Here is a 27,584-nt window from a genome sequence, read left to right on the forward strand (position 1 = left end):
TCTGAGCAGAAATAAATGAAAGAGACAAAAACAATAGAAAAGATCAATGAAACCAAGAGCTGGTTCTTTGAAAAGATAAACAAAACTGACAAACTTTTAGCTGGACTCATCACGAAGAAAAAAGGACTCAAATAAAATCAGAAATGAAAGAGAACAACTGATACCACAGAAATACAAAGGATTATAAGAGAGTTCTATGAAAAATTATATGCCAACAAATTGGGCAATCTAGGAAAATGGATAAATTCCTAGAAATATACCATCTTCCAAAACTGAATTAAGAAGAAATAGACAATTTGGAGAGACCAATTGCTAGTAACAAAATTGAATGTGTAATCAAAAACTACCAACAAAGTCTTAGACCAGGTGGCTTCACAGGTGAATTCTACCAAACATTTAAAGAAGAGTTAATACCTATTCTCCTCAAACTATTCTAAAAAGTAGAAGAGGAAGGAAAGTTTTCAAAAACATTCTATGAGGCTAGCATTACCTTGATACCTAAACCAGACAAAGATACCACACAAAAAAGGAGAACTTCAGGCCAGTATCTCTGATGAACATAAAAGTAAGAAATCCTCAATAAAAATGTTAACAAACTACATTCCACAATATATTAAAAATACAATCAAGTAGGACTTACTCTGGGGATGCAAGAATGGTTCAACATTCAAAAATCAGCATACACTGCATTTAACACAATGGAGAATAAAAATCATATAATCTTCTCAATAGATGCAGAAAAAACATTTGATAAAATTCAACATTTGTTAATAAAAACTCTTAACAAGGTGGATTTAGAGGGAACATACCTCAACATAATAAAGGCCATATATGAAAAACCCAGAGCTAACATCATACACAATGGTGAAAAACTGAGCTTTTCTCTAAGATCAGGAACAAGACCAGGAAGTCCACTCTTGACACTTTTATTCAACATAGTACTGAAAATCCTAGCCACAAGCAATCAGACAAGAAATAAAAGGTGTCCAAACTAGTAAGGAAAGAGTTAAACTCTTAAACTGTAACTGCTTGCAAATCACATACCATACATAGAAAAACCTTAAAGACTCCACCAAAAAATTATTAGAAGAAATGAATTCAGTAAAATTACAGGACACAAAATTAATACCTAGAGATTGATTGCATTTTTATATACTAATAAAAAAGTAGCAGAAAGAGAATTTAGAAAACTACTCCATTTATAATTACACCAAAAAGAATAAAATACCGAGGCATAAACTTAACTGAGGAGGTAAAAGACCTGTACTCTAAAATCTGTAATGCATTGATGAAAGAAATGGTGACACAAATGGAACGATATTCCATGCTCATGGATTGAAAAATTAATACTGTTAAATAAATATTGTTAAAGCAGTCTACAGATTCAATGCAATCCCTGTCAAAATACCAAGAGCATTTTTCACAAAAGTACGACAAATAATACTAAAATTTACTGTATGGAACCACAAAAGACTCCAAATAGCGAAAGCATTCTTAAGAAGGAAGAACAAAGCTGGAGGTACCGCAATTCTAGATTTCAAGGAAACTACAAAGCTTTAGTAATCAAAACAGTATGATACTGGCACAAAAATAGACATGTAGTGCAATGGAAAAGGATAGAGATCCCAGAAATAATACCACACTTATATGGTCATTTAATCTACAACAAACAAGGTAAAAATATACAATGGGGAAAAGACCGACTCTTAACAAAGCGTGCTGGGAAAGCTGGACAGCGACATGTAGAAGAATGAAACTGGACTACTTTCTTAACACCATATACATGAATAAAATCAAAATGGATTAAAGACCTCAATGTGAGACCTGAAATCATATAACTGCTAGAAGAAAGCACAGGCAGTAATTTCTCTGACATCAGCCATTGCAATATTTTTCTAGATATGTCTCCTTAAGCAAGGGAAACAAAAGCAAAAATAAACTATTGGGACTACACCGAAATAAAAAGCTTTTGCACAGCAAAGGAAATCATCAAGAAAATGACAAGGCAACCTACCGAATAGAAGATATTTGTAAATGACATATCCAATAAGGGGTTTATATCCAAAATGTATCAACAATTTATACAACTCAATACCAAAAATAACCCAATTAAAAATGAGCAGAGGATATGAATAGATATTCTTCCAAAGAAGACACACAGATGGCAAGCACACACATGAAAAGATGTTGAACATCATTAATCCTTAGGGAAATATAAATCAAAACCACAATGAGATATCTTCTTACACTCTCAGAGAGGCTAGAATCAAAAAGACAAGTAATAACAAGTTTCTGCAAGGATGTGGAGAAAAGGGAACCCTTGTACACTATTGGCAGGAATGTAAGTTGATGCAGCCACTGTGGAAAACAGTATGGAGGTTCCTCAAAAAAATTAAAAATAGAACTACCATATGATCCAGTAATTCCACTACTGGGTATTTACCCAAAGAAAATGAAAACATTAATTTGAAAAGATATATGTTCCCCTATGTTTATTGCAGAATTATTAACAACTGCCAAGACAGGGGAGCAAACTAAGTATCTATTATAGATGAATGGATAAAGAAGATGGTATTTATATACAATGGAATATTACTGAGCTGTAAAAAAGAATGAAATCTTGCCATTTGTGACAACATGGATGGACCTAGAGGGTATTATGTAAATGAAATAAGGTAGAAAAGACAAATACTATATGATTTCACTTATATGTAAAATCTAAAAAAAAAAAAAAAAAAAAAAAAAAAACCAAACGAATGAATGAACAAACAAAAAGCAGAAACAGACCCATAATTACAGAGAACAAATTGATGGTTGCCAGAGGGGTGATGGCGGGGGTATGGGCAAAATGGGTGAAGAAGAGTGGGAAGTATAGACTTCCAGGTATGGAATGAATAAGTCATGGGAATAAAAGGTACAGCATAGGGAATAGTCAATGATATTGCAATAGCATTGTGTGGTGACGGATGGTGCTTTACTTGTAGTGGTCATAGCATAATGTATACATTTGTCAAATTACATGTATACCTGAAACTAATGTAATGTTGTGTGTCAATTATACAATTAAACAAATTTTTAATTAGCCCCTTATGTTTCGATTAATAGTTTAGTAACCTTACTATATATATACATTTTGTCATAATCTAATTTCAAATTCTATTTGAAAAGATCATTAAGTTTGGCTTAGTGCTTCTTCCTTAATGAAAATCTAATGAAAGCAGTGAACTCTTTCCTAAGAAAATGCACATACACTTTGAACTTGAAAGTTTGCATGAAGCATTTAGAGTTTAGGGACCATGGATATAATTCAATCATACTCTGCTCCACTATATTTCATCTGATTTTAGGGACACATGTTAATCACTCTTGCCACTCTCCAGAGACTCTCATTTTGATAGGCCTGGGTAGCATATCCAATAGCTATGAAAGGAGCATACTACTGATCACCCACAAGGGGAGCCAAATGCTGAGAATTACAACTATGATGAACAGATGTCTTTGATGAAGAACGGCTCTGCATTATCACATGTTCTGAGTATAGAAATGTAATACATTTCTTTCTAATATGTTCTCTAAGAACATTGATCCCCTGTATTTCTTAAAATCATGCTTTCCAAAGGAAACCCAGACACATGGTCTGACAAAACATTATTTTGTGAACACTGGTTTATAAAATTGTGAGGACTTTAAATTTTGAATCCTGTACTGTACTCTAAATACTGTAGTACAGTATTGGACAAATGTAGTTTAAATACCGCATCTCTCAATATTTGTGAAATCTCTAGTTCTGAAACAATACCATCAACATTATCTTCCTTGTTTTCCAGTACTTTCTATATGCTTAGTACTCTTCCAAGCACTTTCAATATATTACCTCATTTAATCTTTACAGTAACCTTGTTTGTTTGGTACTATTATCCTACTTTACAAAAGAGAGAACTTTGTCAAAGGAAGATTAAGTAACTTGCCCCAGACCACACAGCTAGTTAGTAGGTATTCAAACCTAGGGAGTCTGGCTCCAGGGTCAACACTCTGTTTGGTGATATTACCTCTCCTAGTCAAATCTATCTAGAAAACCTGTCACTTCTCAGAAAAGACAATTTCCTACTCATCTCTAAGTCGTCTGGGGCCGATATGACCTAATAATTCAACATATATACATGACTCAGGCAGTTATTTAAGCCACACACACACAAATAAATAAATTAGACCCTTACTGGACCAATTCTTCGGGTAGTGTAGTTGATGGGTAGCCCGCCAACATACAGCATTCCCACAACATCCAGGATATCCGCTTTCTTGGGACTGATGGTTCTGTTGGAGGCATCATCTACATAAATAATTCCTTCTTGCTTAATTCGCATAATCTTAATCTATAAAAAGAAGAAGACTCATTAAAGCCAATCATGGATAAATTTCAAATACGCAGAGTGTAAGATGTAGGAACTTCCTGGATATTCGTCAGGAAAAATGAAAGAATTTACTAAGTGCCTAATATGTGTGAAATCCATAAGTGAAATTAACCAGTTTTTACAGAATATCCCACACTCTGTCTTTTCCATGACTACCATCTCCAAAAGGGTACAAAATCATCCTGGGTGAGTTTTAGATTAAAGACTTTGCTATAGGTTGCCAAGGGAGCCTATGTATCAGGAGGCATGCATGTTGTCAGGAGCCTTGCCAATTGAGAGCTCGGTCCTGAATTAAGTGGGCTGCAAAATTCATGTCCGGTTTTAAACATGCATTTGTTTGAGCTAAGCCTGGTCTCCCCTGCACAATTTCAGATCTGCTACATCCCTCTGCCTAATAGGCACTTCTCACGCGGAATGGAAGGAAGGGCTGCTCATCAAGGCTGCACAGCCGTTTCCACGGCAGCCGTGATTGGTACAAAGGGAGGGAGGAAGACGGACAGCTCCCTGATGCTGAAATTATAGCAGTGGGGTGAATTCTCTTTGGGGGCAGGGCGAAATCAGGGGTTGTCAAGACTGGCTTGGGCATAAAAAACTTCGGTCTGAGTTTAGGAAAAGGAACGGGTGGCCCAGTCTAATGTTGGAGTACAATGATGGTTTAAAATGAATCTACATCAGGATTAGAATAATTAAGACCTCATTTTACACTTATCTATTCTGGTTTGGGAAGCAATTGTTTAAAAAAAAAGTCTTCAAAAATAAATCCCTCCTTAAGTTGGCTGCTTATAGTATTTAAACTTTCTTTCTTAATCCCAGACGCATTGTGGACCAACAATATGTCAGTTTTTCAACTGTCATGTTTATTCTATTAGCCAGAGAGGAGAATAAGCCTTAATGAGAGCTCCTTCATGAAGATCTGTATTTGCTACTCATAAGCTCCCAGGCAAATAGGAAGATTCCATTTCTTATTTCCAAGATAACAAATTGATTGACTTTGCATTTGTATTGTATTTTTTCAGGTTCTCTGACTTTCTATAGGATATGCCAAGTCACAGTATGTTAATATATAAAATCCACCACCTAATAATATCACACTCTCAAAATTAAACATTTTATTGGTCGACCGAGGGAAGCTTTACTGAATAGGCGATCACAGGTGCAGAAACAAATTCTGAGTTTTCATTTTAATCAGGCAGTATATTATCTATTTGCAGTCATGCCAAAGAGGACAGTAAGGTGGCAGATGATCCTTCTGTGCCCATAACAGTACCAGTTTCTGGGTGTAAGGCCAATGTTTTAAAAGTTGTTCCAAATGGCTATCGCTGGAAATGTGGCCCTAGAGCCCTTTAAACATGATCTAGCAGATTCTCAGACTCTTGGTTTTCACAGACCAGTATGGGGTGTGATGGGGGAGGGGAGGGCAAGTGTTAGGGCCCATTTTAGTTTCCCAGCTTTTAAGTTCGTCAAATATTACTTCATAAAAGAGAGGCCATTTTAGCACCTTTTAAAAGGAAGGACATATAATCTCAGGATAAATATTACTCCTTTACATTGAAGACATAGAGCTAATTTAAGATGAACATGCTCCATCGTCCCACATTTCTCACTGAGAGTAGCATGTCTTCAACTACCTGGCCCTGGTTTGTGGACAGATGTTTGGGAACCACAGCGGTATGGTAATAATGGCATCTTGTGGTACCGCGATGCAGCATGTGAGTGCTCGAACATAAACCCACCCGGGTCCGATTACATTTCCCCAGGCTGGGCAACTGTTGTCTGTGGCGCTGGCTTTATTTTTAGCCTCAGCCACATTCCAGTAGCAGCAGGGTCAGGATCTGCACTGGCAACATTGTATCTGCACCCGGGGAAGGCCTGTGGCTGCCACCCGGCATCCCCCTCAGGGGACACTGCCAACCTCCCATGGACTATTATTACCTTGTGCCACTGACCGTCGTTGATTTTGGTGGGGATCATGGTGTGGGTGTCACCGCTTCCCAAGTCATAACTGAAATAGGGCAATCCATTTCTCAGCTGAACAGTAGCAAAATCCGCATGATTGATCCGAGCCATGTAAAAAAGCAGGCCCGATTCAGCTTCCGTTCGCACTTCAAACTCAATTGTGAGGCTGCGGAAAGAAAGCATGCAAAATAAAACCGAAAAACAAAAGCATTCTTATTCTGAGATTAAGTTGCCTCTGATCCCGTAGGTGAATTGTCATAAAGGACAGTAAAACGTTCTCTGAGATGAGGACTTTCCAGGTGATTCCAAATCCACTTTTCTTGCTGATTTCCAACACTGAGCTCCGCAGGCTCAGGCCATTAGAATTCGATTCTCTATTGTACTCCGTGAATTAAAAGGCTTACTGCATTAAATAAGTGTAGTTGATTAAAACTTGAATAAGTGCAAATACTTAGTTCTTCCATTTATCAGTTCTTTTCCAATATCTCAGAATAATACATACCGGTTTTTAACTTTGGTGTCATCAAAAGCAATTGCAATGTGGCTATTTCTTGAAAGCCCAAACTGCTTGCTCCCTAATAAAAGAGCTGGTTCTGATTCTGCTGCACAAGGACCCTGCAAAATTACCCAGGAGAGAAAGAGGAGATTATGGACTCTGCTCTTTAAAAATTTAATCCTGTTATCTAGTTATTTCTTTTATTTTCGCTTAATGTTCTTGTGTAATCTTATTGAAGCTCCTTAAGAAGAAAAATGGTCTCTTACTTATCTCCGTACTCTACCACATAGTAGGCACTTCCTATGAAATGTTCAGTGAGTGGGAATCCGTTTTCTTATAGTGCACCCTTGAATTGCCAAATCAATATGCTCAAAAATATTTATTGATCAATTCATGTTTTCATTACCCTCTAAGAAAAAAAAAACTGTTGATGTTTCTGAGAAAACTGGAGTTTCCTTTTCATGTTTACTTACTTATGAAGAGTTATAGTCTTCGAAGATGGGACTGGGAAAATGACAAGCTAGCCACCAAGTTATAAGAGTAGAAAAAATGTGTTCCTTCTTGCCCTCCCCATTTCTGTCTCCCACTACATTACTTCTTCTTGAAAATTATCCGTCTACTAGAAGGCTTCCATGAATTTAGACTTTCAAGATGGTGTATCTAAACTTGCAAGTCAGGCCATTCAGGCCCTGAGCCAGTTGCTAGGCAACCCAGTACATTTTTAATGTAACCCACCATATACCATTTCAACTGTCACTGTTCAAAGATCCACTTCCTGGGGTTCTTAGGAGGGAGAGCTCGGCGCAGGGCTGGCTTACTTGGTTTAATGCTCTGCTGTCACCATCTTGAGTTTCTTAATACTTTTTTTTTTGTAAAAGGGGCCCTGCATTTTCATTTTGCTCTGGACCCTGCAAATGATATAGCCAGTCCTGGTTGGGTGGACTGTGTTTGGCCAGCATAACCCTTAGCTCAGTAGATAATCAAGGCTCCTCAAATTACTGAAGTCATAATTCCTTTCTCTGTTCTCTCTTTTCACAAAAGAGCTTGAAGTACAGGCTGCTTCGGGAGTCTTTGAGAACACGCAGTACGCGAGAAAATAAATAACCTGCACACTCTCAAACAACACATCTGTTTTTAAGATCTGCACTTAATAGCTTTGGATGGGCCACTGCCCCAGTGAGCGCTGACTCAGCAGAGGTTCTCAAACAGCCCAAGGCAAGCTTTTGATGGCAGAATGTTCTTCTCAGATAGAAGATGAGATGAATCATCAGCGCACAGGACATTCTTACTTGATGAGGAAAAGCCTTGTTCTCTTTTCTCTTGAGCTTAGTCAAACGGAGCACGCGGCTACAGCAGGTAAAAGGCTTTAAGTGTTTGAAATGCTGTAAAATTGGTCTTCGTGGAAGTATTTCCCTTCTTGCTTCCCAGGAGATGGTCAATTACAAAGAGCAAACTGTGGCAGAAATTCATACATATATGCAAAAACCCAGTGGGTAGAGCAGGAAAATGCTATTTATTCGCACAGCTGAATGGCCTCTCTTGGAATCAACATGTGGCCCCTTTCTTATTACACTGCCTGTAAAAAGAGCCCAAATGGAAAGGCTTTGGTAGCTTAATGTCTCAGCCAGCCATGACGCTATTAATAGACTTGGGATCATTTATCAACCTCTCACCCTATTTCCTGTACAGAGGCCCACTGCTGCAAACATTAGTAGCCTGCAGTCCTCCTCTGAAATCTCTAAGAGAATCCTCCCTGCTGTGAGTCCATCAGGGGCAAAATTTGGCTAAAACATCTCTAACCCATCAGCTCTGAAAACTGGGAGATCAGAAAAGTCAATGGATGCTGAGGAATTAGGGAACCATGATGTGTGGCCAAAAAGAAAACCACCAGCAGGTTGTTATTGTTAATCATTGCAGTCACTCGTCTCGTTACTACATACAAATATTAATATAAAATAACTTTTCTAATATAATTTTTTAAATGATCCAAGTGGTGATTATAAAGATTAGGTATTTTATTGGTAGTAGCTGTAGGTCATGGAGAACTTTTGTCTTTATATATTTTGGGCACTGAGGCCCAAACACCATGGGAAGCTTGCTTGCTGGTGGACTGGACAGAGATTTCCAGCACTGGCCCTGAGCTGATCAGCAGTTTTCTATCACATACTGTCAGATCTTCTAGATGCAGAAGACCCTGCTTACGTTATTTTAGGAAAACCTTTGACCAGAAAAGCACAGGGACTTCGTGAGGGTTCTTCTAAGAAGCATTACATGACACATCCACTGGAAATTGAGGAAGAAGACCAGTTCCTGCTTCACTTTTATAACAGGTGGATCTTGAGGAGCAGGTAGAAATGGTGGCTAATAAAACAGTGTCCTCATACTGGCCTATGTTGTAGAAGAGAGTGATAACAAACAGGTCACCCTACTAGGTAACCTCAAAGTCTAAAAGCCATATGCTAAGTTCATTGTATGTTAAGGACACCCAGATTGATCTTTTATATCATCAATTTGCAACAGGATGGATATTATGAATATTTCTTGAATAAAACGTCTACCACCTTCCTTTATAAAATTGGCAGTTGGAAGAGGACCGAGAAATGCTAGTAGAGGAGAATTTTTATATATATGTAGTTTGGGATTTAAATGGGAAGACAGGGGTGCCTGGGTGGCTCAGTTGTTAAGCGTCTGCCTTCGGCTCAGGTCATGGTCCCAGGGTCCTGGGATCGAGCCCCGCATCGGGCTCCCTGCTCGGTGGGAAGCCTGCTTCTCCCTCTCCCACTCCCGCTGCTTGTGTTCCCTCTCTCGCTGTCTCTCTCTCTGTCAAATAAATAAATAAAATCTTTAAAAAAAATAAATGGGAAGACAATTTTCCCATAATGTTTTTGGTGAACGTGTAGCCTTCTCCTCTCATTTGGTTAAAGGCAAGTGGGACTGGATCTTGTCTGCGATGCCTCACTTTCCCCTGGGTGAGTCTGAAACCAGGCTGAACTTGGGATGCATGCAGGAGGGCACAGACCCCAGTGATTCCCCCCTCTCCCTAGAGCCCCTCAGAGGCCCCCTGCTCCTCCCACTGCTCAAGCATTGTCTTTTTTTCTCCCTCTAATATCTTAAAGGGAATCTGTGAGATGGAACAGAAAGTACCCCGTGGTTTGCACATGAATAAGATGATCTTATGCTTCCTAGAGAAATCAAACGGGTAAGAAAAAGGGTCTTCTAATGAGGTAATTCCAAGGAAGCTTTTTTTAAAAAAATTTTTAAAAAGATTTTATTTATTTATTTGAGAGAAAGTGCAAGCAGGGGGAGGGAGAGGGACAAGCAGACTCTGTGCTGAGCACAGAGCCTGGCGGGGGAAGCAGGTGGCTCAATCTCACCACCCGGAGTTCACAAACTGAACCAAAATCAAGAGCCTGATTCTTAACCAACTGAGTCACCTAGGTGCCCCTCTAAGGAAGCTTTGAAAAAGAATGATGGTTGCAAGACAAATTCCTCCACCAAGCTAATGTGAGCTGGAGGGAAGGCATCATCTTTATGGATGTGATACTTTACCTGTATTATTTTGGAAACACTTATCTTTGAAATGTATTAAAACAACAATAAAAAAAAACACACAAAAAACCAACAAAAAACCCCACAGGCTCATCAATCTCAACATGTTACAATCCTGCCACCTTGTGGGCACTCTTTGAAGTACTGCTAGTGCATAAGGGGGAAAAATGGGATCTGGAGGACACGGTGTGCTTGCTTGTCTCTGTTTGGCAGGTGACAAGCTGTGGGCAGACAGGATTTGGGGGGGGGAGGTGAAAGGGGGAGGTCTGAATGTGGCGGTGCACGTGCTGATCAGAGCAGTGGCATAGCTGGAGAGGACTGTGAAGGAAGCCACGCTTCCTAAAGCCGAGCTTAGGCAAATGGATCATGCCACAGATTAGTAACAGTGAAAACTTTTTCGCCTCACAGTTACTCCATCTCCGGTCAGACTAAAGCAGTGGTCATTTCCAACTGCTGTTTGTTGGCTGACACTTGGACATGAGTTATTGGCTTCAGAGTAGCATGTGATTGGTAGGCAAGCGTTCCTTGAATTCAGATTGGTGCATAACAGAGATTTAAATTGCATTTATCAAAACTGGCATCTTTGTTCTTGAAAGCACCGAGTGATGAATGATCATAAAAACTGCATCATTTTCTTCTTTCATGAGTCAGTAATCCCTCTAAAAAATGTGGGCTAAAATCACATCTGAGAATTTGGAGGTTTCTTTGTGATGCTCTTTTTTAATGGATGAATACTAAGTGGAAGACACTTTTTACAGCACTGACTTTAATGTTCTGAAATATAAAATCCCTACTCAAGCTGTTTATCGAGAAAGTGAATTATGTTACCACGCTGCACAGGAGCTCTTTTGGTAAATATTGGGCATTTGTAGTAATATTTACACACTAACGCCTGAATGGAGATTTCTTGTGGTATGGAAAATGTGTGTTTTCCCTTTAAATACATATCAGTGTCCAACTGATTCATCCTCTGGCATGGACTGTGCTTAGCTTTTAAAGTTGTAGTATTAAAGTTGCTAGAGAAATAGCTTTCTTTTGGTCTATTCTTTCCTTCTCTGCCCGCTTCTTTCCCCCAACTCTCCAAAGCCCTTAACAACACAGGGACTGTTCATGGCTCTTTATATCACTGTTCTTAGTGTTCACATTTCAGATTTCAAGGTTCAAAATTCAACTTTCCAACGAGCTTCAAGTAAAAAAAATACAACCAGTTCATTGTATACAAATCCGCACAGGCCATGCTGGTTATAAAGACTTGGTATAAACACCCTATATACCTGCAGATGGTGTTTGTAGAAGTCTACAGTCCTCTCTAACCCCACCCAACCACCCTCCCTGAGAAATCTCCACAAATACAATATGTAGAAATATTTAATCCAGCTCTAAATGGGCCAAAGAATAAGAGAAAAGCATAAAGGGAAGATGGGCTACCACACCAGCAAATGAGATGATATACATACGATGCCCTCTGATCAATGGCGTTTTGGCCTATATTAATGATGGGACTGACATAGTCCATTTCATGGGGCAGGGCTTTCTCAGGATACCCTGAAACTGCGCTGGGGTCTAGTGAATGCCATCCTCATGGTGTAAGATGTTGGCAGGGAGGGGTGTGATGGTGTAAAGGAGAAGAAGAAGGGGACCGAGAATAGGGGATCGTTTCTGTCCACTCTGCTAGAACAAAGAGAGGATAGTTCCTACGTCAGGAATTAACTTGTCTTAGTTCTTAACTACATTCTTACAATCTAAATTCTGATTAGAAAAAGGGAAGAAGATGGTGAGAATGGAAAATGATGTGAGACTGGAGCTACAATAGCCATATCCTACTGGAGTCTAATTGTTTTTTTTTTTTTTTTAAAGATTTTATTTATTTGACAGAGACACACAGAGAGAGGGAACACAAGCAGGGAGAGTGGGACAGGGAGAAGCAGGCTTCCCGCCGAGCAGGGAGCCCGATGTGGGGCTTGATCCCAGGACCCTGGGATCATGACCTGAGCCGAAGGCAGACGCTTAATGACTGAGCCACCCAGGCGCCCCTGGAGTCTGTAATTGTTGAAACGTGGAATACTTACCCCCTTTTCTCCTGGCATTTGCTTTCCCCCTAAAAATGTGAAAAGCTAACTATTCCCACAGAAGAATGAGGCGTTACTGTGAGCCAGGCAATGTGCTGAGTGCTTTGTGTACAGTGTATCATTTATTGCCTCACGATAATCCTTGCAGGTAGATAGTATCCTCCTTATTTTTCAATGGGTCAGTCTTACATTTAGAGAGGACAAGTAACCCGACAGAGTCCACTGAGTAAAAGTAGGTGGGCTATGGCAGGGCAGGTGGGCAGGCCCAGTTTCCAGACCACTGGAGTAAAGGCCAGTATGCTTCCTTAGTGGCCCCCAACGTGGAGGGCGTGAGGGGGGCCATTCACCACGTCGCACTTCCCCAGAGGGGAAATCAGCTATCTAGTGGGATGTTGCAGAGGAATAAAGGTTGAAAGCCACCGCTTTTGATTTCTCTTTTTAAAAAAGTTACGAAAATAAAACACATGTAAGAATTTTCTTTTAGATGATGAAAATCATCTCTAGTCCATAATCCATCTGCTGTTAGCATCTGATATATTTCTTGCAAGGGTTTTTTTAATGCGTTTTTCTATCTGTTGATGTAGATGTGATTATGCAGTATGTATGGTTTTATATCCTGTTTTTTCCATACTTACGACATGTCATCATCATTTTGTATTGTTTCAATTGAAAGATTTTATGTACAACAGTGTGATGACATATTAAAATTTGCATTTTATAGACCTGTTTTTACACTTCCAGAAACCACTAATCATTTTGTTTGGATGGCGTTTAATGGGACCCTGCCATGTTTCCAATTTTCAATCTTGAAAACTAGCAGTTTGTGTTTGTAGCCCACACTCCACACTTATCCCAACTGACCTCCACCCATACTCGCTCACTGTCATTTATATTAATGTCTGATTTCTCAGATCTGCTTCTCTGTCTCTCCCTTGCTAGCAATGATGATATCGTATTCATTTTTGCATTTAGTAGGCTCTTAACAGATTATGTTATAAATTGTCAAACCTCTAACTTTTAGTCACCTTTAAAAAGCAGACACTTCTCTCCACACAAAGAACGAAAATAAGAGAAAGAAATCAAATTAAAAGATATGTATAGTTCCATGATCTGAAACTGTAAAAATATAACTCAATAGGGATGGAAATTCTAAGAAATGTAATTATGACCACATAGCGTAAATAATTATAAAGTACAAGAGAAGGGGAGATAGCTGTTGGAATTTAGATATCGGGGTTTTAGTGCCAACTATCAATAATGTGTGTGATCACAGGCCATGAGGTACGTTCTAGGGCTTTGTTTTCCAATGTGTAAATTAAGAGTCAGAACCTTTAAGGTCTCTTCTAGCTCTGATGTTCTGTGAGTCTTTGTACACCAGCCCACGGGACTGCCACTCAACTTCTCTTTTGCTTTTGTCTTGTCTAAGTGGGATGCTCTGTTTTGGAAAAGTTAAAACATACACTGCTGAGAGAAAATGGAAATTGGAATTAGAACAGAAGGTTACAAGAAAACTTAAATGAGTTAAAATCTCCAGTCCCAGATGGGAAAGTATCTTTATTTTCAGAAAAAGGGAAAAAATGTGATCTCGAGAAACCATGGAGGGAAATGCTTGAGACTCCCTATAAAACACAGTTTGTGTGGGCACTTATAAAAGAAAAGCAATCACTGCGGACCAGCAAGCTTCTCCACCAGTTAACTGTACCAAGTCAAGATGGGCTGGCTGAGACACCTGATGCAAGAGAAGTTCAAGTCATACAAAGGCGCCCAAGATTGTGGTTGACTGAATAGGGGACCTGATGATGAGCTAATAGCGAGATTTGTTTAAAATGTTAAAGTATTCTCAGGTGTAAAATATGAGGACAGACCAAAGGAACGAGAGGTACTGCTGTCCCCTGAACTGGGCACTTTGAGTAATACGGTCTTTTCTAGGTACCACATTTTGAAAGGGATATTTCAAACTTAAGAATATTGATCAGTGGAAATATGGGAATTAGAAATTAGGTCACATGAGGGGGTACCTGGGTGGCTCAGTCAGTTAAGCATCTGCCTTCAACTCAGGTCATGATCTCAGAGTCCTGGGATCAAGCCCCATGTTGGGCTCCCTGCTCAGCAGGGAGTCTGCTTCTCCCTCTCCCTCTGCCCCTACCCCCCTCCCCCCCGTGCTCTCTCTGTCTCTTTCTCAAATAAATAAAATCTTTAAAAAAATAAAATAAAATATTGGGTGCCTGGGTGGCTCAGTTGGTTAAGCATCTGCCTTCAGCTCAGGTCAGGATCCCAGGGTCCTCCAACAGAGTCGCACATTGGGCTCCCTGCTCAGCAGGGAGTCTGCTTTTCCCTCTCCCTCTGCTACTCCCCCTGCTCATGCTCGCTCTCTTGCACTCTCTGTCCCTTGCGCGCACGCACACTCTCTTTCTCTCAAAGTGGGAGGACCGGTTAGCCTGGTGATGGGTATTAAAGAGGGCTTGTTCTGCATGGAGCACTGGGTGTTATACGCAAACAATGAATCATGGAACACTACATCAAAAACTAATGATGTAATGTATGGTGATTAACATAACATAATAATAATAATAATAATAATAAATCTTAAAAAAAACCCAGTATTTCCTCAAAAAGTTGAAAATAGAGCTACCGTATGACCCAGCAATTGCACTACTGGGTATTTACCCCAAAGATACAAAAGTAGTGATCCAAAGGGGTACGTGCACCCCAATGTTTATAGCAACAATGTCTACAATAGCCAAACTACGGAAAGAACCAAGATGTCCACCGACAGATGAATGGATAAAGAAGATGTGGTATACACACACACACACACACACACACACACACACACACACACACACAATGGAATATTATGCAGCCATCAAAAGGAATGAAATCTTGCCATTTGCACCGATGTGGACGGAACTGGAGGGTATTATGCTGAGTGAAATAAGTCAATCAGAGAAAGACATGTATTGGATGATCTCACTGATATGAGGAATTCTTCATCTCAGGAAACAAACTGAGGGTTGCTGGAGTGGTGGGGGGTGGGAGGGATGGGGTGGCTGGGTGATAGACATTGGGGAGGGTATGTGCTATGGTGAGTGCTGTGAATTGTGTAAGACTGTTGAATCACAGACCTGTACCTCTGAAACAAATAATACATTATATGTTAAAAAAAGAAGAAGATAGTAGGAAGGGAAAAATGAAGGGGGGGAATCAGAGGGGGAGACGAACCATGAGAGACTGTGGACTCGAGAAACAAACTGAGGGTTCTAGAGGGGAGGAGGGTGGGGGATGGGTTAGCCTGGTGATGGGTATTAAAGAGGGCACGTACTGCATGGAGCACTGGGTGTTATACGCAAACAATGAATCATGGAACACTACATCAAAAACTAATGATGTAATGTATGGTGATTAACATAAAAAAAAAGTTTTGATTTTTAAAAATTCTGTAACTATGTACTTTGATGAATGTTAACTAGACTTGTTGTGGTGATCATTTTGCAATATATGAATACCGAATTATTACATTGTACACCTGAAACTAATATAATGTAGGTCAATTATACTTCAATAAGAAAATAAAAATAAAATAAATTAAAAAAAAATTTTAAAAAGAAATTAGGTCACATGAAGAATGCTTGAGATTATTGACTATTTACCCTGGGGGGAAAGACTTTGCTATTTTTTTCTTTTTCTTTTTTAATTGAAGTATCACTGACATACAATGTCACATTAGTTTCAGGTGTACAACATAGTTGATTCGATAAGTCTATATGTTATGCTATGCTCACCACAAGTGTAAGGATATAGCTATTTTCAAATCCTGGAAGGAATGCTAGAGAAGACATAAGCTCAAAATATTTCTAGTGACAAGGAGCAGACTGCTCTACAGAACAACTAGTTCCATCATGGAAACTAAGGAAAAAAATGAAATGTTCAAGAGTTTTCAAAATCTGTGCTCAAGACAGCCTGTTCCGCCCATCAATTGGCAAGCATGATAAATATGATGCGTGTGCTGTCAGAGTATAGTGAGATCCACCCTCTTGGATATATTGGTGGTGAGAATGTAAATTGATGGAACCTTTGGAAAAAGTAATTCAGATATATGTTTTGAGAACCTTAGGTATAGTCATCATTTAATCTTATAATTATCCATCTAAGAATCTATTTTAAGAAAATAAACAAAGAGAAAGTTTGGCATAGAGAAGCACTCATCAGAATATAGTTTCTAATAGTGAAAAACTAAAAGCACTCTAAATGGGCCACAATGAGGAAAAAGTAGAATAAATTGTAAAGACAGAGTGTTGCAGTGATAAGGAGCCAGACTGTAGAGTCAGACTTACTGGATTAAAATTCCTATCCTGCCATTTACTGGCTGTGTCGGTAGGCGGGTGACTGAGGCTAGATAATTCTTAGCAACTCAACCAAAGATGGGGTGACATATCGTTCACAGAGCCATTATGAAAGTCACATATAATGCTGAATGGAAATTGTTTAGGCAGTGGTTGGCACTTAGTAAGCACACAGAAGCAGTCACTAGGATCATCACTATATGGTAATTACGCCATTTATTAAATGTTTAGTATATACTCGGCATTTAACAAACATTATTTTTTCAAGTCCTCACGTTAACTCTTAGACTCATGTGTCATTAATATTGCACAGATGAGGAAATTGAGGAATAGACTGGCAAAATAGCTTTCCCAAATTCATATACATGGTAGAGTGGAGTGTAGGCATTGCAACCCAGACTGTTACTCAGGAACCCATGCTCTAATCAATGAAATGATTACCTCCCATACAATGAAATATTCTGTGTGTCTCTTTGTGTGTGTGTGTGTCTCTCTCTCTTTCTCTCTCTCTCTCTCACACACACACGTAATTGAGATAGGGAAACTGAAGGACTCCATAAAAATTTGCTTTTTGCTCTTTTTTGCTCCTTTGCTCCTCTCTTCTTGCTAGGACCTGTGCCCCCACCCCACTTTGCACACACCTCAGAAAGCAAACAGTGTATGTCCTCCTTGGAAGGGACAAAGAGTTAATGATTTCTTTAGAATAGATAACATTTAAGGAAGGACCAGGTGAGAATGACCAGACAAAGCTATCATATGTGTATTCCAGATCACCAGCCTAGACATCTTGATGCCAAGGCCCCCAGCTCCAACGAAAAATACCTGGGCCCTCGTGTTTGTTCTAACCAGTTCCTAGATGCCTGAGAGGACAGGACATGTACACTGGACCACAATTCTCAATAACCTCCCCCCCAGGCCCGAACAAAGACGAGACTCATACTCCTTTCCTTTTTGAGTCTCCCAGATCCTCCGAATATATCTGCTCTCTCTATATCTCCAGTAAACTCTGCTCTCACTTCCTGTGGGCTCATGTTTGATTTCCATCCCGCGAGAAGCCAAGGACCCTCTTGGCTGGTCCTGTGAGACCCTCTCTGGGTCCATGGACATGGCCTGTCAGCATCATAATCAGACATACACATTTGTTTGATGTTTAATTATGTATTACCAGTTTTAAAAAACAGAATACCAAATGATATACATGATACGAGATCTACTACTTAAAATGCAAATAAAAGGGACTGAAAATTAATATGGTTGCCTCCGTGTGGTGATATTATAGGTGGATCTCGTTTTTTATCCTGTAGACATTTCTTGGCTATGCTAACTTTTCAACTGAAAACACATGCCATTTTATAAGGAAGAAAATTAAAGCAGAACAGATATATAAATAAAAGTAATCCAGGAAAGATGTAAGGACCAATTACCCTCCCTCTAATTCTAGGAGTAGAGCATACTAGCTATCCTGAATTTTCTTCTCTCTGAAAACAACTAAAAATGAGAAAGCAATAGAATATAAACACTCACATGTGCCACAACTGGGGTGGGTGTGGGGAAGGCGGGGGTGGGGACCGGCTCCGGCTGGGTCACTATTTCAGCTGGAACTGCTCCATCTTCATCCTCAGGGGGCTTCTGATGGGCGCAACGACCAATGTCCGCATTTTTGAAGGATACGGGCTGTGCAAAGTCCATGGGGCTAGTGGAAAGGAATTAAAATCAAGTACTTTTTATTATTTTTCATTGTCTCACTGCCTTACAATTAAATTCTCCCTCCCCCTTTGAAAGGCCATCAGTGCAATTTTTAAAAATCTAATGAGAAGCTCTTGTTTCCTGTCTGCCCACCTGCCTTGGTTTTAGATAGAGTGTAGAGTGATCCTCATACCAAAAAAAAAAACAAAAAACAAAAAACAAAAAACAAAAAGGCAGCGAGCAGATGTACTTACACAGAGTTTATAACAAGGTTCCATACACAGCCTTCAAAAGGAGGAATATTTCTGAGGGGTGGAGGCTGAAATTCAGGTGGAGCACCCCCAACGAAAAGCTTTTTAACTTGGATTGCCTGTTCTACTGTCAGGTTTTGCGTATGCCTCCTGTCTTCATCGACTTGAACAGTGAAGGTGCTGATAAAACAGTGAAAATGAGCAGTATTAAGCACCTAACATCCAGTATAGTTGGAAAATCAAACTCTTTTCCTGCTACCCCTCTCCCCTTCCTCCAGGAGCTTTTCAGGGAGCCAACATTTGATAGTGAGGAATTCTACACTAAGGTAACCATACTGCCTCTCAGGATCTTGTCCCTCTGCCTCCCTCGTTAGCTCTCCCTGAGAGCTGACTGAAAGGCGCGATGGTGGGGCTGCAAGCCCAGCCTTTGGTGCTGTTGACAAGAGCCCGACACGGAGGCCCGTAGAGTTGAGACTTCCGTACAGTGTGCTTATGTCTAATCGCATGAGGCTCAGTGGGTTTAGCACAGCATGGGGCACATGCTGTTCTGTTCTTTATTTCTTGGTTTGTGCTAGCTATTATCTTCTTGCTGGGGAAAAAACTCTGCTCCTGAGAATTTGGATTGCAGGACTCGACAGAGAACACTTACAGGGCATTTTATAAAGAACATAGCTGCTAGCTTTTTAAATTTTTTTTTTAAGATTTATTTATTTGAGAATGAGAAAGAGAGAGAGAGGGAGAGCACGCCAGAGCACAGGAGCAAGGGGAGGGGCAGAGGGAGAGGGAGAAGCAGACTCCCTGCTGAGCAGGGAGACGGGGCAGGGCTGATCCCAGGACCCTGGGATCAAGACCTGAACTGAAGGCAGACTTAACCCACTGAGCCACCCAGGTGCCCCAGCTGCTAGCTTTTGAATAGAAGAAGCAGGCAAGAACATCATGCTAATTGTTCCTTGCAATGATTTTCCTTAGTGACTGTTTCATTAATTTCCCTAATTTGCTTATGAGAGAGAACTCACACACTATTAATTGAGAACCTCATGCTACTTATTCACAACAATCCCTGGATCCTGGTGCAAAGAATCAAAGGAGACAAAGAGTTCTGATGACAAAAATGACCAAAGGCATTTTTTTCTTTTGTTCTAGAAGCAGGTTTTGAATTTCAGTCCCAAACAGGGAGCATGAGGCTATTAGTATTAGTCACTAGCCTGAGGATCACGAATGGATTACTAAAAACTTACTACATATCTGGGGAGAAAACCAAAGTACTTAGATGGAAAACTCAGTCCTAAAATGTCATCCTACTTGATTTTATAAAGAATAAAAACCACATGTGGAACTAGAAATAATAAACCAGGGCAAAGAGACTCTGAAATGGTCCTGAGCAACTGGTCCACTTTGAGACAGTTCAGATGTAAGAGAATGGAAAAATAAAAAAAAAATGGATTTCATTGGTGCTCAAAATGTCATTGGTTCAAGGGGTGGAAAGGGAGCAGGTTGGATTTATTTTCAAAGGAAACATGGGGGAAAATGACATATTGGTTTTTTACCAGACTCTGGAAGAGTGTGTTGGCAAAAATCAGGAGGTTCAACATTATTGCTAAGAATGCTGGTGGTTTTATGAGACTTTCAGAAAAACACTGCTGGGCATGTGTGACTCACTGAGAAGTCCCCCCCCCCCCCCCCTCTTTTTTTTTTTCTTTTCCTAAAAGCAACTTCTTACTAACATGACATAGCAATGTTCCTAAGAGTTTTAATGAGGGGTTTAAGCCACTATTAAAGATTGTCCAAGGAGAGCAAATCTCTGCTCTTGGTTAGAGTTTCAGAGAGCCAGAGGCCCTCATGTTTCTGATGTAGACTGTCTGATCTGGTTCTGCCCCAAGGACCATTATAGTGGTCCTTTCTTACTAGATCACAGGGTGGAGATAGAGAATGAGCATGGGCTTTCAGAAGGAACAGACTGGAATTAAGTATTAGTGTAGAAGCTTACTAACTGTGTGACCTGGGCCAGTTATTTAATCTTGCTCAGTCTCACTTCATTCATTTATAAAATGAGGATAAAAATACCTACTTTAAGCCATGGAAAACATTAATTAAGGGATTGCACTGAAGCTGTATTACTTAATAAGGGCATCGCTAGAAGACTATAGCTAAATCCTGCTTATATTTTACATTCTAGGAGCACCAAACTAGATCACGTATTTAGTTCTTTTGTAAAGAGGAACATTACCAACATGTCCATTATGATTCTGGTGTATTTCCTCTTTTTTAAGTAATTCTTTACTGAGGACCTATTATATGCAAAAAGCACTATAATAAACATTACTATTAGTATTATGACAGGTTAGCTGTATTTTCTTACAAGTTCAACAGTTGATTCTTAGAGTTTCATAATTAAACATTTCATTACTAATATTCTGTTTCTTGTTTGTTTGGAATATTAGTCTAACCTTTTGTTTTCAAACGACTGCCAAATGGGTTGTATATGTACAAGAAGATATTAAGAGAAGTAGGTGCCCTGACATTTGTAATTTACATGGACAACATCTGCAATTTTATTTTATTTATTTTTTAAACAGATTTATTTATTTGAGAGAGAGAGAGAGCATGCACACATGAGTCCCATCACACTTGCAATAAGGGGGGGGGGTGGAGAGGAGCAGAGGGAGAGGGAAAGGGAAAGAGAGAATCCCAAGCAGACTTCCCGCTGAGCATGGAGTCCAACACAGGGCTCCATCTCATGACCTTGAGATCATGACCTGAGCTAAAATCAAGACTCAGATGCTTAACCGACTGAGTCACCCAGGGGCCCCTGCAATTTTACTCTGATTGAACATATTTTGGATGGTAAGAAATATTTGGGTTGCAGTGTCCAAATCATGATCCCCATTCTGGAAATCCCGGATTATTCCTGAAATATTTGATCTAACTTTGTGGCCTTCAGTCTAATTCTGTACCTGTATGAAGAATGCTCTCACAGCGGAGAAAACTACTTGCCTATGCATCTATTCCAGACTCTTAGAGTTGAATGCTTTTGTCCAGTCAGAACAACTGGCCCCTTAGGTGGAGTCCAGGAAAAGGGTCAGAGGGCAAAACAGTTATAAAAGGCAGGGATCACTGGACCACTGGACCACAGAATTAGACACCAAAGTGACTTAAGTGAGATTTTTGCAGAGGAAGGGGTAGAAAAGGAGAGAGGTTGAGGGAGGAAGGGTAAAAAGAGGCAGAGGGGGAGAGAACAGGGCAAGAACAATCTTGAAAAATTTGCCTCTCAGTTTGATAAAAATCCAATAATTTTGTAAGGTGGTATTAAAATAACCATCTCATCCAGGGCTTTAGGGAAAGAAGTGATAATTGACATTTATGATCTCAATAGTGTTGGGAGAAAGCAAGTATTTCCAAATTAACAGGAGTATCATAATCAACATGAAATAATACAATCTTTGAGGTCACACAAAAGGGTAAGAAAAAATAGTTGGCAAGCACAGTTGGAGGTGTTAAAAGTGTCCAGTATTCGACACTGAGTGTGCCATAGAATAGGTACGAAGCATTAAAAAATGTTTCTAGGTCAAGTTCTTAGGGTCATTAGCGATCCCTGGTTAATCAGTTAATTGAAGCACTTGCTGAAAGGATAGGTGATGATTGTGTTTTGACCTTAGAGTGCTGAATGAGACATGATGGTAGCAAATGTGTTCTTGCTTTGCCACAGAGTTCAGTGACTACCCACTAATATGTCCAATACATTATCCTTTAATTAACAGCGAATGGCAAAACTGTTTGTTTATATGGCCAATTAACTGAATGACCAGTTTTCAGTGATGTACTATACACTGAACTTAATCAAATAAGGTAGATTAATGGCCAACAGCTGTGAAGTTGGCATAATAAAATGCCCTTCCTGAAGAGACACCTGTTAAAAGGACACCTTAGCGCAACATCATAATGCACTGGGGAACGTCAGAATCCTTTCTCTACAAAATAACATATTCCGGATGATTTTTTTTTTTTTTGTCAACTGTATTTCTCAAATCTGCACTTGTTTATTGAAATTCTCTAAATTTTAAAAACGTTAAAAAGTCCTTCCGACAATGAGAAGGATTAACCTTTGACAAAGAACCTGAAATCTAGTCTGGGAGATATGTAAAACAATATTTTAGAGTTGTCTGTAAGATTCAAATGAGAAAATTCAGTTTGCAATCCTCCTCAGAGACCATGACCACAGTATCTGGCTATTAGGTTAGAAAAAGTTCTTAGTTTGTCCAAATATCGATCCCTCATTTGTCTTAATCATGGTTTCTAAACATCTCACTTAGTAGATATTCTGCAAGAATGTTTAGTATCAATTCAGCCCACAACCTAATGCTCTATATAATAAAAAAAAATAATAAGCCAAGGAAAGCTTTATCATTTACTCGGAAGATAAAACATTCTTGCTACTTATCTAAACTGTTTTACACACAAGAGGATAATTAGAAGATATAGGTCTGTATAGAATAGCATCTGCTCACTTGAACTATTGCTACACATGCCTACTGTTGTTTTTTTTTTTTTTTTAAATAACCTCTGTGTCTTGAGGTTTCCTCACATTTGATTTCCAGGTCTTTTCTATGTCTTCAGTCTAATTAAATGGCTTGCTGGCTTGGAGGTCTGAAGTTTCGGGGCTTCTGGTTTCCTTTTCTCTAACTGTCCTTCTAAACGAATTACCTGAGTTGTCATACAACATTTCGATGAAAATACAGACGACTTTCCCAGTAGAGGAAATACCAAATGCCCCAGCATTCTGGAGAAATGAGGGATCGGTTTATAACGCGGTCACTGCCAATTTTGTGACTCAGGGCTGGGAAGCAAGTGCTCTTTCAGACCCACAGAGAGGCAACCTCCACGCACTGATGGGTGGACAGCAGCCTTTTCCAGTCTTTCCCTCGGGCTCTGTTCCCTCCTGAAGCCACTCTGCAGGGACCCCCACACCTATTGGGCAGCGAGGGGGTACAGGGATGAGGCAGGCACTTAGCAGCTCTCAGGAGGTCCTGCCACGGCGGCCACACTCCAGGTCTGTGACAGGTTTCTCAGCTTTGGGACCTGAATGAAAGACCCGCCACTAAAGGCTGCAGGGTCCAGCTGAGCTCTTCTGTATGCTTCTCTCTGCGCCTACCTTACCGAGAGGAGGATACTGGAGAGGTGCGGGGGGGAGGGAGGGATCTTTCTTATCTATAGCTTCAGAAGAGGCATTCGGTTTTTCCAAAGCGAGAGTGGAGAACTGCACAGAATAAAAACGTGAAGAGAATTCCCAGGGGCCAAGGGACATGAGGATCCCGGAAACATGAAATGTCAAGAAGATGAACTTAAGCTACTTGACAGGTTTGCAATGCATTGTATGACCACACATACAAAGGTCCAGACAGAGGGTCGTGTGAGCAGGGGAGTTGACATAGTTACAACAAATTGTCTAGAGCTATTGTTACCCTTTAGTTCTCTCGACATGAACGGAATGTTCTCTCCCGTCGTGAAACAGACTCGGCTCTGGTTTGATGACGATTTTCCTCATTGTTCGTGTGCCCATGGAGAGATGCACTTCCAGACGGCCCTTGTTCAGGAATATCGCATAATAGGCCTGCAAGAGCAAGTGGTCATGGAAGATTAAAGAGGGGTCTCAACTATGACAGCCTTAGAGGTTCCCGGACAGAACTGCAGATTCCGTGGCTCGGAGGTCTTACCTGAGCCCTTAAGACTCAATATTTTCCTAGAGTGTTTAAAGCAGCTGAGAATAGCTTTTTAATCATTGACCATTGTTACTTGTTAGATGATGTGGAAAGCGGATGTAGTAATACAACAGTCTCTGCAGAGCAAATCTGCCACGCTGAAAGGAACAGCTGTGCTTGCACCGGGGTCTCTAACTCGCAAAACCCATCAGAAAACAAAGGGTTCCTTCCTTATATTCACAAGTGGACAGCTAGCTTCTGGACATCAGATCTGACTCCTGATCTCATGGCATTTTGAGTGGTTAGCCTTCAATATGTTCTCTGAGCTGGTCGAATAGATTGCTATCACCAACATGTAACCTGTCTCCCACACTTAGAAAGAAGGAAGACAATTTTTCATCCACAAACACGACTGCTTTCTTCTTGCTATTGTTACTATAGCAACCAGTATGGTTTTGAGATCAGATTATGAACCCCAGGGAGCCTGAATGCAGTGCTAGTCCCCAAAGCCGAAGCCACGCGTGCTCCCTTTCTTGTGGAGTGTGAGGGCGCCTGCTACACGATGATCACTCGGTCCTCCACGAGTCACCGGAGGTGGTGGAGACGGTTTCAGTCAAACATCATAATGTCTCCGATGATCTACTGAATCGTCTAGGCAGCTGTGTGTCCAACACAGAAGGTCTAGAGGACCTGGACTAGTGCTCACCATCCACCAAAGGGGCAACTGCAAACTACTCACTCAATTAAAATTTTCTCAGCTGGATTGATTGTTCGAGGTAAGAAACTCCTTTAGCAGAAAAGAATCACAAATAACCCAATGGCATCAAAACGTTAGCTTTGGAAAAGAAAATATGTCAACGTAACCAACACTGATTCTATAACCGACTGGAACCATTTAACATTGTTTCCTCTTTCAAATAGCACTTATTATGAGATTTTTAAAAAATGAATATTTATTATTATTAAAATGTTGAAACATTAACATATTATTTCCAATTTACTTTGCATTATGGTACTTAATATTTTCTTTTTAATTGTTTTAATGGGCACAGGTTCTATTTTAAGAACAATCCTGAAAGCTGGTGATTTAAGTCCATTTACTTAGTCTTGATGAGGAGAAATTTGGAACCAGTAGGTGGTGTTAATTACCTGACAGTGACCTAGGAAACACATATTCTTTAGTGAAAATCTACTTCAGAATGTTTGATCTGGCCCTCTTATTATAACTAGCTCATCATTTATAATAGTGAGAAAATAATTTATTTTTCAGGATTAAAAGAGAAGGAATTTAAGAGGAAATTTAAATATTATATGTATTCAGTGCTTATTATGTGCAGTAAGAAATGAGAGAAAATAACACTTTTTCCTCCCTCTCTTCTTTAAAGAATATTTTTATTATGACTATTTGATACATTCCTCAAAATATAAGAGACATGAAGCCATGTTCCCAACTATACAATTAAATGAATACCAGTAAAACTACAACCCATTTAAGAAATAATCCATTGCATCTCCTGTGAGTTTCCTCCCAACACCATCCCCCAGCTTCACCATCTCAGAGGTAACCACTAACATGGATTTTATGTTTACCATTCCCTTGCTTTTTAAAAATTATTTCTGGAAACTCACATATATATCTGTAAACAATATGTTGCTTAGTGTTACTTTTTTTTAAAGATTTTATTTTCAAGTAATCTCTACACCCAATGTGGAGCTCAAACTTACAACCCTGAGATTAAGAGTTGCACGTTCTACCAACTGAGCCAGCCAGTAGCCCGTTTAGTGTTACTTGTATTAGAAATCTGTAAAAATGATATCATACAGTATGTCGTACATTTTTTTCATTTCTCTTCAGTTTCTAATATCCATCCATATTGTTATGTTGGATTGTTTGCTTGTTTGTTTTAAATCAGGAATGAGTATTAAATTTTGCCAAATGGTTTCTCAGCATCTATTGAGATGTTTATATAGTTTTTAGATTTTCTGATATTGAAATACTCTTGTATTCCTGAGATAACCCAAGTTACTCATGGTTATACATCTTTGAATTTATTTTGTTTAGTCTTTATTTTTTGGGGGAGAAGAATAAGATTTATTATATAATACTTTGGATAACATGGCTTTGAACTGTGTGGATCCACTTATATGTGGATTTTTTTTTTAGATACATATAGTATGGTACTGTAAATGTATGTCTCTTTCTTATGATGTTGTTAATAACATTTTCTTTTCCCAAGCTTACTTTTAGAATACAGTGTACAATACAGTGTATAATACATATAACATACAAAATATGTGTTAATCTAGTGATTATATTATGGGCAAGTCTTCCAGTCAATACTAGGCTATTTGTGGTTAAGTCACTGGGGAGTCAAGAGTTATAGGTGGATTTTTGACTGAGTCGGGGGGGGGGATTGGTGTCCCTAACTCCCATATTGTTGAAGGGTCAACCATATTACTGACTACTCAATTTTAAAGGATAAATGTGATTTTAAAAACACATAAAATCACAAACAACACAAACTGGTTTATAAGGATGCATGCGTATTTAAGGACATATTTATAAAGCATTCCATTCTTTGGTAATGGCAGACTAGATAATTCCTATGAACTCTTTCACTGAGAAAAACAAGATTAAATGGAAAAATGCATATATTTAAAAACATAAGATCAAAAGTGCTGGAGAAATATCAAGGCAGTAAAGGGTTATGATGCCTAAGAGATCACTTTTAACAGAATCAAATGGCTATAGGGTATGAAAATTGAAGTTCACACCTTACTCTGTGGGCTTTCTCTTCATGTCATGAGTGAACCTGAGCATAGGCTACTGTCTTTGCTTGTGTGGGTTGGGCTCTATTTGCCTTCTCCTATCCCAGGTCCATTCTCTGCCTTTTCTGTGTCCAGAGAGACTGAAGTGGGTCAGATTTCAATAGACTGCATCACGTTGGCTAGCAAAACTGGGAAATTGATCCTAGAAGGAATTTAAATTTGAATTTAAGGGACCCTAGCAAGATATCTATAGATGCGGTAAGTAATTGGACTTCGAGACAAGAGAAAATTATTATAATTTGAATATATTTGAAGCTTTCTCTCTTTAAACACACATATGCTAAGCCCGTATGAAAT

At 39.5% G+C, this 27,584-nt stretch overlaps 1 protein-coding gene across 1 annotated transcript in view; it reads right to left on the reverse strand.

Moving 5' to 3' along the window:
• Positions 1–27,584, reverse strand: part of LAMA2 (laminin subunit alpha 2) — a 613,526-nt gene that overhangs the window by 16,165 nt on the left and 569,777 nt on the right. The window contains exons 56-61 of the mRNA XM_032407892.1: positions 24,222–24,370; positions 18,766–18,942; positions 18,350–18,518; positions 6,871–6,983; positions 6,345–6,534; positions 4,218–4,373 (exon numbers count right to left, since the gene is read on the reverse strand). Of these exons, the coding sequence (XP_032263783.1) occupies positions 4,218–4,373; positions 6,345–6,534; positions 6,871–6,983; positions 18,350–18,518; positions 18,766–18,942; positions 24,222–24,370 (954 nt within the window). The remainder of the gene's footprint in view (positions 1–4,217; positions 4,374–6,344; positions 6,535–6,870; positions 6,984–18,349; positions 18,519–18,765; positions 18,943–24,221; positions 24,371–27,584) is intronic.

The sequence above is a fragment of the Phoca vitulina genome, unplaced genomic scaffold (assembly GCF_004348235.1).
Source record: "Phoca vitulina isolate PV1807 unplaced genomic scaffold, GSC_HSeal_1.0 scaffold9, whole genome shotgun sequence".
NCBI classification, from domain to species: domain Eukaryota; kingdom Metazoa; phylum Chordata; class Mammalia; order Carnivora; family Phocidae; genus Phoca; species Phoca vitulina.